The following is a 16,512-nucleotide window of genomic DNA, read 5'->3' as shown; positions in this document are numbered from 1 at the left end:
ATGAAAATGTAACTGGACACATTTCCAAATTGTTATTGTGTTTACCCATCTATGCAAATGTTTATGTAGAGTCGAAATAATTAGGTTAATCATTGTCTGTCTCCATCAGTTTAGTGTAGTAATTGTGTGCATTTGTGATGACAATGATGAAAGATACACTACACTTTTAGTTTTATTGTTCACCAAAAAAAGTGCCAAATGATTTCTAATTAAAAAAATTTTTTATTTTAGATAAACTTTATATTTTCTAATTATGTATATAGAAACAAATAAACTTTACATTAAATAAATATAAAAGTTACTATACTACTTGCGTAAAAAAAGCATCAAAAGAGTTTGAAATTCAGTTTTTGCTGTGGTATCAAAACTGATATTGATAATTGTGAAACCATGCCATATATTGTCATATCACCCATCCCTATTCTTTGCTATATAGCAGAAAAGGTTCCCACAGTTTTACAGTTTTTTTTTAGTAGTGTTCACCATAAGTAATAGACTACATTGTAACCTTGTCAGAAGTAAGTATATAAATGGCTGCTATTTTGCACTACATAAGTTTATTTGTAATTACCAGCAAGGAAGCAAGCACTTAAGAAAGAGAGAGAGAGAGAGAATGACATAGAGAGCAGAAATGAGGTAAGGAATTAAAAGTCAGTAGGTCTATGTACTTTCTTAATTCACTGTGACTATTTATAATTAGCTTAACAAATTACACATTGTCACATTGGCTTTTAATGATGGTGATAAAACATAATAAAAGTTAAAAATTAGTTTTTTGGGGGTTTTTTGTAGTTTTTTATTTCCTACAGGGCAGGGGAAGGGAAGAGGTATATAAAATTAAAACGAAAGTTTCTAAGTAGTTGCACACATCTAAATGCTTTTTGGCATTCAGAATAGGCCCAGATAGATTTCAGCCTAATAGGGATACCTGCACTGAATCTTCAATTTCACATGTATTTTGTGTATTTTCAAAATACAAAATACTGTATTTGTATTTAAATACATTTTCCCACACAGTATTTTGTATTTGTATTTTAAATACATTTCCATGTATTTATGCCCATCTCTGACTGGAGATAATAGCTTGGCGGCTGGAGCAGGGGGCCAGTCCATTCCCTCAAATACAATTAAAATTCCCGTAGGAACGGGAGCGGGCTCGGCAGAGACTGGAGAGAGCTCAGCGGAGACTGGAGATTGCTTGGGCTTTCTTCTCTTCCTCCGCCTTCTGGACCCAGCAGAGGAGTGTGGGTCCAGCATGGAACAGGCAGGGAGTTCACTGGAGGGGTATGCGGAGGAAGACGGAGGCTGACTGACTGGCCCGGCCAACTGTGTTTCTGGATGGACTGGAGACAAACACTCATCCTGAACCTTATCAACGAGGAATGTGATAGTGTGAATGTGAATGTGAGAATTGATAGTTTCGCTTAAGGAGAAACGATAATCAGATTCATCAAAACGGATAGTGTCGTCATCCAGTCCATCCAGAAACAGGGAGATTAAACAAGCATCAGGCCAGTCAGACAGAAAAGCGAGCTCAACGAACTCCTCCACATACCTCTCCAGCGAATGACCAACCTGCAGGAGCCCGATGAGGCGATCGCCGGTTGACAGAGGAGTGGGAGGCATTGGAGGAGCAGGAGCCAGGGAGCAGAGGAAAGTCTCCATTCCTTTGTGGAAATCCAGCGTTTAGGTCCGTTCTTCTGTTACAGGTAGCTGGTAGTGATGGGTCGTTCGCGAACGAGCCGGCTCTTAGAGCCAGCTCTTTTACGTGAACGTCGGGAGCCGGCTCACATATCTGAAGAGCCGACTCTATTTTTAAAAATAAAGCCTATAGAAATTCAATCATTATGTAATGAATGATTTTAATTTTATTTAAAACAATAGACTAATAATTCAAAGAACAACACAAAAAAATATAATTATATAAGCCTAGGCGCACACACTAGTGATGGGCATTCCGGCTCTTTCGTGAGCTGGCTCGTTTGAAGAGCCGGCTCGTTTCGTGATTTTGACTATGATAGGTGTGAAAACAGTTCTAATTAAATTATTAAATGAAATCATACTCGCAATGTCTCACAATTTCACAAATTGTTTTCACACCTATCATAGTCCAAGTCATAGTTAAAACATTTATTATTTAAAGAGCTGGCTCTTTTCAGTGAGCTGAATCAAACGAACCGGCTCACAAAAAAGAGCCGGAATGCCCATCACTAGTAGCTGGTGTAGAGATGAGGCAGATACGGATTTCCACAAATATAGATACTACTTTAATAAACACAGGCAGGAAACACCAAACATACACTTTAACACAACAGAGAACGGACCGGGAGTGAAGGGAGTGGGTCCATTATAAAGGTGGTGCTGACGAGGGAGTCCAGGTGACGAAGATCAGTGAAGATGGGGAGATGACGAGGGAAGTGAGTGCAGGTGTGGAGAACAGGAGGATCATGGGATTTGTAGTCCAGGGAGACAAGGGATCTGTGACAATAGAGACCATGGTCTTCTTTAATATTCACTAGGTTTATCACAAGAGAAGTAAACAACAACAACTATTTTCAAGCTATATATTTAGAATAAATGACTGCACCTAGGAGAGGGACATAGTTTCACTAATAATTTGTTTAAATCAATAAATCATTTTAATTTTTTTTTTTTTTTTTTTTTTTTTTTGGTGTTATTGGAATACTTCTTTCATGAAGTGGACAATTTTAAGATTGTGGTCCATTTTTGCTGCCATGTCTTTTACTCTAATGGAAAGAAAACTCAACCCTAACCCTACACATTTAGATGGAGTTTGTTTTAAGCCTACCCTCCGTCTGTTTGCATCTGTAGATTTATTCTAAATTAACCAAAACAAGCTAATCTGCATATTTAAACACATCAATAATTTTTCCTGAACTGTTAATGCTTAATGCATTATATATTATAACAAATGCCTGCAGAGGGCGCCAAAAGCCTGCTGATTTTTGTTGTTAGACAGCACAGCACGATCAAATCCACGATCAAAGCCAACCATGATTAAAAATATATTATTAGTTAAATAATAATATTCGGCCACTTCTTTGTGATAGAAATGCTACAGCTACTGTAATTTCTTCAACAAGAATATGTGGACATCAAACATGCAAAGACAGAACAAGGGTTTAAACTTTTATTGATGTATTATCCTGTGTAAGCGTAGATTTAAGAATAGCATTATGTAGCTAATGCTGTATTATGATTTTTAAATAGATTTAATAAACCATGCATCCTTAGAAAACTGTCTAATAATGCGGTTCATGGATTGCTCCTCTTCTGGTATTGACAGCCCTACAGATATCTTCACCATGGTTCAAAACGCAATGCATAGCACAGTAAAATAATTGAAATTATAATATAACATAAATTAGTGTCAAATCAGGCAGATGCGTTGATTGTGGTCAAACTATTAATGCAGCGTTAAATGTATAAATAACCCTTAAATAGCCAAAACTTTCAGGTTTGTGAACAGGCTAGCCTACCTGAAAGAAATGCACGGGATGCGCGGTCTATACCGGGCTTTTTTCTTTTTCGCTTCTCATCGCCAGACAGCAGTTGCATTTTCGCGGGAATAGTTGTCACAAGTTTTCAGCAAGCAGCAAACTCGAGGTGAGGTGAGGTGAGGTGGGCCGGGGCGCGCGAGCGTGCGTGCGGATATGAATGGCGCGTCGCGGAGTGAGGGCATCTGAACTCGACAAAGCCGACCTGATATAGTATTTTTTTATTTGTTTTATTCAGTAAATATATTTGTTTGACAGGGAAGCTGTGCGCAAACAGGAATGTATATTATTATTATTATTTTTTTTTAAAAGCACCCTAGAAAAAAGGGCACTTTCTCTCGAGGAAGAAAAAGGGCAGGTGCTCAAGCCCCTTTTTTGTCTATGTGTGCATCTACAGTGTTCTCCTCTCATCTTCCGTCTACGGTTTATCGAACAAACTTTCGCTTTCAATTTTGTTACGAACATGTAGGCTATGGCTTCTAGTTCAGGTAAGGATCAAATCAGACCAAATAAATGTGTTTAACATGATACATAGCCTACCATATTACCGAACGGCAAGTATTCTTTTATTTTATTTATTAAATAATAGGCTAGCCTACAGTAAAAGTGTAATAAATGCTGAAAAATATCTCGGTGCAATAGGATCACGGAAATGTGCATTTCTTTGATTGTAATCCAGTGCGCGGTTTGTTCAAATACGTTTTCTTTTTTAGGAAGGCAGAATAGTAAGAGAAAGAGGCAGATAAATTTGATCAAGAATAATAATAAGGCAAAGTTTGTCACCATGTGACAAATCATAAAGCAGCACAATTTTCAGTAACATCTCATAAAGGTCACTTCCTCAGATGGTGTACTATTTTATTTTATTCACTTTTGGCATTTCTCAACACTCATATAGGGTTACTGCATTATTTTACTCATATTGTAAACAGATTCGTTTAAAACAAATTGAGTATGTTTTTCAGAATAAAAAAGATTAGGCCCTATGCATGTGCTGAAAAAAACATTTTGAATAGGAATAAAAGGGGAAATAAAAAAAGAGCATATTTAACAATCGATATGTGACATATATGATATATGATATATGATATCTTCAACACACATTCCCTTCAGAAGATAGATATGGTCATATACTGCAGCCATTCCAGACAAGAGCCTAAATAAATCTGATGCAATGAGAGGGAAAATAAAAATATATTAATAGATTTTTTCTTCTTCTTCTTCTTCTTCTTCTTCACAATATTGTATTTAATTTAAATTAATTAAATTAAATTAATTCTTTTATCACCAGGGAACAGAGGACTGCAAAGACAACACAAAGATCTCCCAGACCAGGAAGCCAATAACATGAGTGGTAAACAAAACAAAACAAACAAACAAAAAAAGATTGTGCAGATGTAAATAGTATTGAAAAAATGAAAAAAATGTGTTATTTACTTATCCCCATGCAGGCAATGAACTTTTGTGTATTCTGAAAGAAAGAGTATAATACTGAGGTGGAAAAATAAATATTGGCAAATTGTTCTTTTTGTGTGAATTATTTCTTTAATAAATAAAAATAATAACAGAATTTGGTAAAAGAATTTGCCAAATTTTAAATTCCATGTTGTTTTATTTGCAGTTCAAAGAGGATGTGGAAGTCTACCTTTTGAGCGGCCTAATTGTAAGTCAACAAATATGATAAATCATAATATTGAGTACTGCAAATATCAAAATCCTTGGGAAACTGTGTGTCATTTTTTAATGTTTTTAAAAGAAGTAAAAGAAGCAACGCTACTAGGGCTGCACGATAATGGTTAAACTGATAATCACGATTATTTTGCTCAAAATCATAATCACGATTATTTATCACTATTATTCTATCAAAAAGGGTAATGTAGTTATGGCCAATTTGCACGTTCTTTACCAACCTACACTTCACCCAAAAGGCCTGTAGGTGGCACACCGACTTCATTTAACCAACTATGATAACTTTGTTAGATGGTAAATCAATACAAAACACATGGTTTGGTTTGTTAATAACACTGTCTTAGTAAATTAAGCCACCCTAAGCTTTTTCACGTTAAGCATTTTAGAACATCCCAGTGGCGATATGATCAACTGATTAACATTATGAAAACTGGTAAAACCTTTAGGAACTTCTAAAGATAAAACAACGAAACTCCTAATATTATTTCCAATAATTCCAAATTATGTTCATTTTCCTGATTGAATTGTCACATAGGTTGCAACAGTACATTCTGCATAGAGTAAGGTGGAGATCGTCTCGGTTACAAAGGTAACCCTCGTTCCCTGAAGGAGGGAACGGAGACGTACGTCGGACAGACCGACGAATAGGAATCTCGCTAGAGAGGCCAATCTACTTCGAGTGTAACTAAACGAGCCAATGCACATTGGCATGCAATCATATGCATCAGCTGCTTGCCTCGCAGCGCGGGTATATAATGAGCAGCAGGTGCGTTGCATCTTCAGGTTTTCGCTGAGGAGCCGAACCCAGCAGGCGGCAGCATCAGCAGGACAACGCCTGTGGCGACGGGACGTACGTCTCCGTTCCCTCCTTCAGGGAACGAGGGTTACCTTTGTAACCGAGACGTTCCCATTCAGTCGGTCACGTTCGACGTACGTCGGACAGACCGACGAATAGGAATCCCTACCAAAGCGCCACAGGAGCTGCCCTCTTCCAGCGCTCTGTTGTGAGCCACCTGAACCCCCTTGCCTAAGGACGGTGGGACCGAGCTCACACAGAGAGGGTCGATCACTGTTGTTCCCAAAACCCACTCAGACAATTGGATAACGCTGGGAAAGCGCCGCCTTACATGAGATAAGGAACGCTGCGGAAGCCATATCCTTCCCCGAAGGAGTTATATGGATAAGTACATATGGACTAACCTTGTAGGTTGTACAACATATGGAAGAACTGGGGTGACTCCACTCGATGAGAGATGGGTTCTCCCAGAGGGAAAGACACGGGCTTCGTTTAGGAGCAACCGTGGAAAAACCCATATGGGATCCCCGTAGGGTCACACATATGGAACCGAGCCTAAATCCGGTTCTCAAGGATCCAACGGAATATAGGCCTGGCGCCAGACGCTCTGCCACGTCGGCTGCCGAGGGGTAACCGGAGGACTCAACAGGGTCTGCCCGAAGGGACTCTCTGGAGAATAGAAGCGCATGTAGTGCAGCAAGCCGACACTAAGCCGGGGCCTCTCCGTGCCTCTGACCTGTGGCGAGAACACGAAGGCTATAGTATCTAGCGAACGTGTTAGGTGTCGCCCAGCCCGCAGCTCTACAAATGTCTGTTAGCGAGGCGCCACGAGCCAGCGCCCAGGAGGATGCTACACCTCTCGTGGAGTGAGCATGCAACCTGAGCGGGCAGGGCACGCCCTGAGCTTGGTAAGCCAGGGTGATGGCATCCACTATCCAGTGGGCCATCCTCTGCTTGGAGACAGCCTTTCCCTTCTGCTGGCCTCCATAACAGACAAAGAGCTGGTCTGAGGTCCTGAAGCTTCGAGTTCTGTCTATGTACAGTCGCAAGGCGCGAACTGGACAGAGCAAAGCCAGGGCTGGGTCTGCCTCCTCCGAGGGCAGCGCTTGCAGGCTCACCACCTGATCCCTGAAGGGAGTGGTAGGAACCTTGGGCACATAGCCAGGCCGGGGTCTCAGTACCACGTGGCTGTCACCCGGCCCGAACTCTAGGCACGATTCGTCGACCGAAAATGACTGCAGGTCCCCTACCCTCTTGATGGAGGCCAATGCCACCAGCAGCAAAGTCTTCATAGACAGAATCTTTAAGTCTGCTGACAGCAAAGGCTCAAAGGGAGCAATCTGGAGTGCTCTGAGCACCAGAGTAAGGTCCCAAGAGGGTATGGAGGGGGGACGAGGAGGATTTAACCGTCTCGCCCCCCTAAGGAACCTGACGACCAGGTCGTGCTGACCAACAGATTTGCCATCTATGTGGTCGTGGTAAGCGGAGATAGCAGCCGAATGGACTTTGAGGGTGGAGGGGGACAGCCTACGCTCCAACCCTTGCTGCAAGAAGGAAAGCACGACACCGATCGAGCATCTTCGGGGGTCTTCTCGGCGAGAAGAGCACCACTCGACGAACAGGTTCCACTTCGAGGCATAAGCACGTCTCGTAGACAGTGCACGAGCCGAAGTGATGGTGTTAAGTACCTCGGGGGGTAAGTCACCTAGAACCTCCGCGTCCCGTCCAGGGACCAGACATGGAGTTTCCAGAGGTCTGGACGCGGGTGCCAAAGAGTGCCCCGTCTCTGAGAAAGAAGGTCTTTCCTCAGAGGGATGGGCCAGGGAGGGGCTGTCGTGAGGAGTGAGAGTTCTGGGAACCAGGTCCGGTTGGGCCAGTAGGGCGCAACTAACAAGACCTGCTCCTCGTCCTCCCTGACTTTGCACAGGGTCTGTGCAAGTAGGCTCACTGGGGGAAACGCATATTTGCGCAGGCCCCGGGGCCAGCTGTGTGCCAGTGCGTCTGTCCCGAGTGTTCCCCGGTCAGAGAGTAAAACAACTGGCAGTGGGAGGTTTCTGGTGAGGCAAACAGGTCTACCTGAGCCTCTCCGAACTCTCTCCAGATCAGCTGAACCACCTGGGGGTGGAGTCGCCACTCTCCTGGCAGCGCAGCTCGTGATAGCTCGTCGGCCACACGGTTGAGCACACCGGGAACATGAATGGCGCGAAGCGACCTCAGATGCTTCCGACTCCACAGGAGGAGATGGCGGGCGAGTTGCGACATGCGACGGGAGCGTAGACCACCTTGATGGTTGATGTACGCAACGGTCGCAGTGTTGTCCGTACGGACCAGTACATGCTTGCCCCGAAGCAGGCCTTTGAGGCGGCTCAGAGCAAGGCGTACTGCCAGCAACTCGAGGCAATTGATGTGCCAATGCAGATGGGGTCCCGTCCAAACCCCTGACACTGCATGCCCGTTGTACGTGGCACCCCAGCCGGTGGCAGAAGCATCTGTGAAAACCACAGCATGCCGGGACACTTGTTCTAGGGGCACTCCTGCCCGGAGAAACAAAGGGTCCGACCACGGACTGAAGGTTAGGCGGCACTCCTGAGTGATTGGCACCCGGAACGTGCCGCGTTGCCACGCCCATCTCGGGACTCGGCCGTGAAGCCAGTGCTGAAGCGGTCTCATATGAAGCAGACCGAGCGGTGTTCCAGCCGCTGCAGCCGGCATATGCCCCAGGAGCCTCTGAAAGAACTTCAGTGGGACCGCTGTCCTGCCGTTGAACGTATTCAGGCAGTTCAACACCGACCGAGCACGTTCCTCTGTGAGGCGTGCTATCTGTTGACCGAATCCAACTCCATACCGAGAAAAGAGATCCTCTGCACTGGGGCGAGTTTGCTCTTTTCCCAGTTGACCCGAAGCCCCAACTGGCTGAGGTGACTGAGCACCAAGTCCCTGTGTTCGCACAACTGATCTCGAGACTGTGCTAGAATGAGCCAGTCGTCTAGATAGTTGAGAATGCGAACACCCTGTTCTCTCATGGGAACAAGGGCTCCCTCCACGACTTTCGTGAAGACGCGGGGAGACAGGGCCAGCCCGAAGGGCAGGACTCTGTACTGATATGCTCGACCTTCGAACGCGAATCTCAGGAATGGCCTGTGTCGCGGAAGAATCGAAACATGGAAGTACGCGTCCTTCAGGTCGATCGCTGCAAACCAATCTCGGGGACGGATGCACTCGAAAATGCATTTCTGCGTGAGCATTTTGAACGGTAGCTTGTGGAGGCTCCGATTCAAAACTCGCAGGTCCAAGATCGGTCGTAACCCGCCGCTTTTCTTGGGTACAATGAAGTAGGGGCTGTAGAACCCCGACCTCAAATCGGCTGGAGGGACCGGCTCTATCGCGTCCTTCGCCAGTAGGACTGCGATCTCCGCACGCAGAACAGGGGCATCGGCATCTTTCACTGTAGTGAAGAGGATGCCCCTGAACTTGGGGGGGCGCCGGGCGAACTGAATCGCATAGCCGAGCCTGATGGTCCGAAGGAGCCAGCGAGACGGACTGGGGAGCGCTAGCCAGGCTCCCAGAGACCGCGCAAGCGGCACCAAGGGGACCACCGGCGTACCCGCCGCGGGGCAGCGAGGTGGAATGCAGGGACGCGGCCCGGGAGGCTCTCTGTGTGAGGCGGCCCGAAGCGGGGTCACAGTGTGCTGTGCAACACTTACCTGCTTCCACGGGTGGACAGAGGGAGCAGTCGAGGTTTTGCCTACCTGCTGCTCGCCGCTGTCCGCTGGCGACAGAAGAGGTGGATGAGAGTGGTGAGGTTCTAGCCCTCCCACTGCTCTCCGAGCCCTCTTCGGACCCGGAGATAGAGGAAACTGCTCTTTTATTGAAAATTTGGGTACCGCTGGCCGTTGAGCCAGGGCGGAACAAAAAGAGGAAACAAAAGATTCTCCACCCGGCCCTTCTCCGGGGGAAGGAGCGGTGCAGGTCACCACCTCCTGAAGAGCAGTCCCATCCATCTCCGGGTCGCCCGTCCTAGGGCCGCTTGTGACTGATGGCCTCTGACTGCTTTTGTACAGCCGAGAACTGTTGGGCAAAGTTCTCGACCGCGTCGCCGAAAAGGCCGGTCTGGGACATGGGGGAATTAAGAAACCTGACCTTGTCGGTATCCCTCATGTCCGCGAGACACAGCCAGAGATGGCGTTCCTGGACCACCATGGTGGACATCGCACGACCCACTGACCGCGCCGTAACCTTCGTCGCTCGAAGCGTGAGGTCCTTCGCGGCACGAAGTTCTTGCAGAACTTGCGGATCATGACCACCCTCGTGCAGGTCCTTCAGTGCCTTGGCCTGATGGACCTGCAACAACGCCATAGCGTGTAAGGCGGAAGCGGCTTCCCCACAGGCCTGATAAGCCTTGCCGGTAAGATCCGACGAGTACTTACAGGCCCGGGAAGGAAGAGACGGCTCCCCCCGCCAGGTGGAGTTAGGGCACAGTTGCATAGCAACGGCCCGTTCCACAGGGGGTATGCGCGTATAACCCTTAGCCGCTCCACCATCAAGGGTGGTGAGGGAGGAGGACCCACCGACACGGCTTCGGGCAGTAAAAGGTGCCGTCCACGTGCCAGTGAGCTCTTCATGCACCTCCGGGAAGAAAGGCACTGGGGTGGGGGGCTGAGAACCAGCCCTTGCCACCCCGAGATACCAATCATCCAACCTCGAGGGCTCGGGACACGGTGGAGGATTCCACACGAGCCCGACCCTGTTGGCGGCCCGGGAAAGCATAGCCATCATTTCCGGGTCTGAATCGGGCACAGTTGTCACTCCCGAGGGAGGCAGCTGCGCCGAATCGTCATCCCCAGAAGCGTCAGGCTCACCCTCCGCTGCAGCGATCGACATCCGGTCGTCTTGGGGAGCTCCGAAGGATACGGATGGTACACACCTCTGGGGTGGTCCACCGCGTTCCCCCGGCAGCTCTACTGGCTGCGGAGTGCAAGAGGGGTGAGGGTTCCTAGGGGGTTGGTTCCCCAAAGGAAACACGCTCACCGTGATCCCCAAGTCACCAGCCCCGCCGCCCGAAGCAACCCTCTGAGGAGGATTGGAACGAGGCGTCGGGACCGGGACTCCACCCCTTTGCAGGAAGTGGAGTCTCGACCGCAACTCCGCGACGGTCATCTTCCCACAATGGGTACATGACTCGTCCACAAACGCCGCCTCAGCGTGCCTTAAGCCCAAGCACGCGATACAGCGTTGGTGACCATCCCGAGGCGCCAGGTAACGACCGCATCCAGAAACACACAAGTAGAACGACATCTTTAAAAAGACGCGAACTACTTGTGTAAGCTCTTTCAAGGACTGACTCTTTTAGGTGCTGAAGCACGCAGGGGAAAAGCCGCTGCAACACAGACAGGGAAATGTGCAGCCTGTCGTGTGCACTCTCCTTGAAGGCGCTCTCTTACCAGCTGTAACAACAGCTTTTTAGTGCTCTAGGCGCACCGTTTCACCAGCCGTGAGAACGGCCTTCACGCTGACTACAGCTTCTTGCTCAAAATAAAAAGGCAAAAGGAAAAACAAAGGAGAAAATCGGCCCCGCTGCTGCGCTGTCCGCCTGCACCGCAACAAAGAGACGTCTCGAAGAGCTGACTCGTTTTCCAACACTCGTGCTTTCAGTAGCTTTCTTCACACTGTTGCAGAAGTTTGGCTCCGAAGCGAAAAGCTGAAGATGCAACGCACCTGCTGCTCATTATATACCCGCGCTGCGAGGCAAGCAGCTGATGCATATGATTGCATGCCAATGTGCATTGGCTCGTTTAGTTACACTCGAAGTAGATTGGCCTCTCTAGCGAGATTCCTATTCGTCGGTCTGTCCGACGTACGTCGAACGTGACCGACTGAATGGGAACCGTGTTGCATTTGTTGAGTTGCCAGATTGCACAGATTAAGTAAAACACCGGGAAGACAGTATATCCTTTTAAGGGAAAAGCTCTATTTGGGGGATTTAAGCTCTTTGCATCTCCCAAAGAAAAACACGTTTTCAGGATAAATAATGAGCGGGCCAATATCGTGACGATTATTTGTAATCAATCAAGAGAAGCAGATATCGTTATTGCGATTAAAATACGATTAATCGTGCAGCCCTACCCGCTACTCACCCGAGTTTCCCGTGTCTCCATCTCGTCCTCCGTCTCCTGTTCTCCGTTCCACATTGATCCCTTCACCTGCAAAGTCAAACTTCTGTTATCCTTCAGCTAAGTGACTGTTCAGAAAGTGCTTGTTCATTCACTCACCTGCATCCACCATTTACCTGTGTTTGTGCCTCTGTCTAATAAACAACATCTGTGTTCACTTAACTCTCTGCCTCCGTCTGTGTCCTGACAACAGCAGGAACAGTAATATTGTGAAATACTTTTACAATTTAAAATAACTGTTTTCTATTTGAATATATTTTAAAATGTAATTTATTCCTGTGATCAAAGCTGAATTTTCAGCATCATTACTCCAGTCTTCAGTGTCACATGATCCTTCAGAAATCATTCTAATATGATGATTTGCTACTGATTTGATTTATGATTATTATCTATGTTGAAAACAGTTGTGTTAAAAAAAATATCAGGATTATTTGATGAATAGAAAGTTCAAAAGAACAGCATTTATCTGAAAAAGAAAGCTTTTGTAACATTATCACTACCGTGTAGTGATATTGTACCATGTTAAAACTTTTATTGAGCAAGGATGCATTAAATTGATCAAAAGTGACAGTAAAGACTATTAGAATGATTTCTGAAGGATCATGTGACACTGAAGACTGGAGTAATGATGCTGAAAATTCAGCTTTGATCACAGGAATAAATTACAGTTTAAAATATATTCAAATAGAAAAGAGATATTTTAAATTGTAAAAGTATTTCACAATATTACTGTTTTTGCTGTATTTTGGATCAAATAAATGAAGCCCTGGTGAGCAGAAGAGACTTCTTGTAAAAACTCTTACAGTTCAAAAACTTTGGACCGGTGGTGTAAGATTGTGTTCACATCTCCACTCATCTCAATGGCAGTTGTTGATCTGGTCCAGTACCTTCAATCTGAAATCTGACATCTCTGTTCGTGGATCACGGGTCGAGTTTTACTGTTATTTGTGTTCTGTGTTCCAGTGAGTGATTTGAGGATTGTTCTGCTGGGGAAGAATATAACAGAAAACAACAGAGTGGGAAACTTCATCTTAGGAAGAGCAGCTTTTGAGAGTGAAGCACCTGCTGATGTAGAGCTGAACATTGAGAAACACAGAGGAAAACTGAAGGACAGAGACGTCACAGTCATCAACACTCCTCACCTGCTGAGGCCAAATCTGTCAATCACTCAGATCACACTGGGAGTGAAAGAGTGTGTGAATCTGTCTGCTCCTGGACCTCACGTGATCATACTTGTACTGCAGGAGAACGACTTCAGTGATAATAACAGACACAGAGTGAAATATGTGCTGAATGAATTCAGTAAGGAGGCTCCTATACACACTATAGTGTTGACTGATGAGAGAGAGATAAACAGTAGCTGTATTCATCAATTAATAAAGGAGTGTGGAAGTGAACATCTTCAGTTTGATGAAAGAAAATCAGGATTGCACTCTGAGATACTTGAAAGAGTGGAGAAGATACTCAAAGAAAACCAGGTCCAGTTTCTTATCTCTGACTTGTATGAGGAAGCAGGAGAAGAAACACCAGAAGATGGAGAGAAGAGGAAATCTGGAGGTTCAGTCACAGCAGAAGAAGAGGGAGATTTTGATCATGAAGATGATGGAAAAATCAAACAGAGAAACAAAGAGAAAAAGGAAGTCGCTGTCCAGAGGGAAACCTTGTGTAAGTTTTGTTGGCAAGAAAGTTAGTTTAACCCACACATACACCACTCCTTTTAAAAGAAAGACTAATTTAAGATTTAAGAATGTTTATAATGATAAATTATATCAATTATCATTTTATGTCTACTGCAAACTCAGTAAACTTACAGATTAAAAACATTTTTTTTTTTATGTGACTGCATATCAATTTGTGGAGATTTGGTAAAAAATAAACTGATAATAAACATTATAACTGTAACAATGTCAAAGGCTCATGCAAGAAAGAAGTGGGAACCAGCGAACGATCAAAGTAAAGTTTAATCATAAAATAAACTACAAATTGAAAGTAATAAACATTAGGGCTGGGAGAAAAATATTGATTCACCTATCACTTTTTTTTTTTTTTTTTTTTAGATTTTAAAGATTTTTTTTTATTCCAGAATCAATATTAATTTAATTTAATTTCTTTATTTTAGTCACTGCTTATAGACGAGGTGGACAGAAGTTACCCACTTTTCTTCAAAATGTGTCGTTATCTATGCGTGTCAAGTTTAAGTGGATGAGAGAAAGCGGTGTGAAACTACCCAGCGCTGAGGCGGGGTTTGTGAATGTTTTTTTTTTTTTTTTTTTTTTTTAAGTTCATGTTCTCACTGTGGGAACAGGACCGTTGCGATGTTGAGATCGAGACTCGACTACTTGAAACAGTGTAGAGTCTCCTCTGTCACACCCCGATCTAGTTCCTCTTCTCGTGAGAGGACTACTTTCATAAACATGCATAAAACCTCCTTCATATTCATGCTGGTGGCCAGGCACACCCCTTCAAGTGATCTGAGGGTCATGATGTGGGCTTCCCCGTTGAGTCAGCCTCCTTCGGCCACACCCCCCTCACTTCCGGTTGAAATTCCTGAGCCTCCTACTCAGGGACCCAGTGTTTCATTCAGGGCTCCAGAGGACGACCAAATGTCGATTCCCACATCACAGAGCGGCCTTGAGTCCTCTGGAGATGAGGATTCACCTGCGTTGCCTTCCTCTGGAATGACAGTGTTGCACGAGTCTGATGGACAGGACCCCGACTTCAGTGGCATGTCAATTGCCTCAAGTTGCTAGCAGTTTGGCTTGCTCTGCACCACTTCAGGGTCCTGCTGAGAGACAAGCACATCCTGGTCCGTATGGACAACACTTCGACCGTAGTGTACATCATCTGTCAGGGAGGTCTACACTCCCGTCGCATGTCTCAACTCGCCTGCATCTAGGTCACTTCATGCCATTCATATCCCGGGCAGACTCAATTTTGCGGCCAACAAGCTTTCTCGGCAACAGTCTCACCCTGGGGAGTGGAGACATCCCTCCATCCCTAGTAGGATCAGCTGATTTGAGAACACTTCAGGGATGCTCAGATAGACCTGTTTGCCTCCCCAGTCAATTCTCAATGCCAGTTGTTTTACTCCCTGACCGAGGTAGGAGGGTGAAGATCAGGGAGGACGAGGAGCAGGTCCTTTTGGTTGTGCCGTATTGGCCTGGCCGGACCTGGTTCTCCAAACTATCCCTATGAGGAAGGGCCTTCTCTCTCAGAGACTGGGGCACCCTCTGACACCCACATCCTGATCTTTGGAACCTGCATGAGTGGACAGGTCGCGGAAACGTTAGGTACCTTGCCACCTCAGGTGATTGCAACCATCACTTAGGCTAGAGCCTTGTCTACTAGATAGGCCTATACCCTGAAGTGGGACCTCTTCGTCTCTTTATGTTCTTCTCGTCAAGAAGACCCCTGCTCCTGCCCGGTCGGGTCAGTACTCTCCTTTCTTCAAGAAGGGTTGGACCGAAGGCTGTCACCTTCCACCCTTAAGGTCTATGTGGCTGCTATTGCGGCTAGGAGGCTTAATCCTCCTTGCCCTCTTGGGATCTCGCAGTGGTTTTATCTGCATTGTAGAGGGCTCCCTTCAAACCCTTGCTTTCAGTAGAGCTCAAGTTTGTCTACTTGGAGTGTTTCCTCCTGGGCACTGATGCATGGCGCCTCGCTGACAGACATCTGTAGAGCTGCGGGCTGGGTGACACCTAACACATTCACGCGATTCTATAATCTTTGTGTAGAGCCTGTGTCCTCTCAGGTACTCGCCTCTTCGGGTCAATAGTAGGACCTGCTCGGTGTCATTGCTTGCTGCGCCATTCCACTCTACGGACTGGATGTGTGTGCTTTTTTCCTCAGGTGAGTTCCACAGCTAGAACCCTGGGTTCCTCCAGCACTGTTGATGTCTACACTTGCATGCATGCCCCTTCGGTCAGCCCCTGTGTTGGACTAGGTGCCACCATGTGTTGATTCTCCTCCCTGGGTTATCCTACGTGTGTTCCACAGTAAGTCTCCTTCGGGTGCATGTGTCTTCCCTTGGCAAGCCACTTGCCATCTCTGATGTGTAATCCCACCCTGCGGGCTGGATACCTCAGAGTTCTCCCTATCACCATTATGCTGGTTGATTCCTTATAAGACCTCCTTGAGCAGGCAGTTTGTTAGCATATTCCTGTTGGGGTATGTTTCCCAGTGTATTCTGTATTTAGTGTAATCCTTCGCTCATGCTCAGTCTCACGACACGTTGCTATCACTTTTACAGGTCACTGTAAGGGTCACTGTAAGGGATGTTTTGTAAGGGACCCCATTCGTCAGTCTGTTCTGACATAACGTTGAATGTGACCGACTGAAA

The 16,512-nt window shown here is 46.0% G+C and overlaps 1 protein-coding gene and 1 long non-coding RNA gene across 3 annotated transcripts in view; one reads left to right on the top strand and one right to left on the bottom strand.

The window, feature by feature from the left end:
- Window positions 1-2,008: 2,008 nt before the first annotated feature.
- On the bottom strand, window positions 2,009-13,457 carry LOC125260354. Its single transcript, XR_007183021.1, has 4 exons — window positions 13,316-13,457; window positions 12,977-13,159; window positions 12,138-12,356; window positions 2,009-2,478 (listed from the first exon to the last, which is right to left on the bottom strand). It is a non-coding gene; the product is annotated as an uncharacterized LOC125260354 (long non-coding RNA).
- LOC125260280 (E3 ubiquitin/ISG15 ligase TRIM25-like) overlaps window positions 3,948-16,512 on the top strand; it is a 673,153-nt gene continuing 660,588 nt past the window's right edge. Inside the window, exons 1-4 of one of the 2 annotated variants that reach the window (XM_048178565.1) lie at window positions 3,948-4,006; window positions 4,810-4,872; window positions 5,140-5,181; window positions 13,137-13,838. In XM_048178565.1, the coding sequence (XP_048034522.1) occupies window positions 3,991-4,006; window positions 4,810-4,872; window positions 5,140-5,181; window positions 13,137-13,838 (823 nt within the window). In that variant the 5' untranslated portion in view covers window positions 3,948-3,990. Of the gene's footprint in view, window positions 4,007-4,809; window positions 4,873-5,139; window positions 5,182-13,136; window positions 13,839-16,512 lie in introns of those variants that run through there. The other variant, XM_048178566.1, reaches the window with a different exon arrangement.

Source organism: Megalobrama amblycephala, linkage group LG24 (assembly GCF_018812025.1).
Source record: "Megalobrama amblycephala isolate DHTTF-2021 linkage group LG24, ASM1881202v1, whole genome shotgun sequence".
Lineage (NCBI taxonomy): Eukaryota > Metazoa > Chordata > Actinopteri > Cypriniformes > Xenocyprididae > Megalobrama > Megalobrama amblycephala.
The sequence above is the reverse complement of the archived record's forward strand: the minus strand, read 5'-3'. Positions and strand labels throughout refer to the sequence as shown.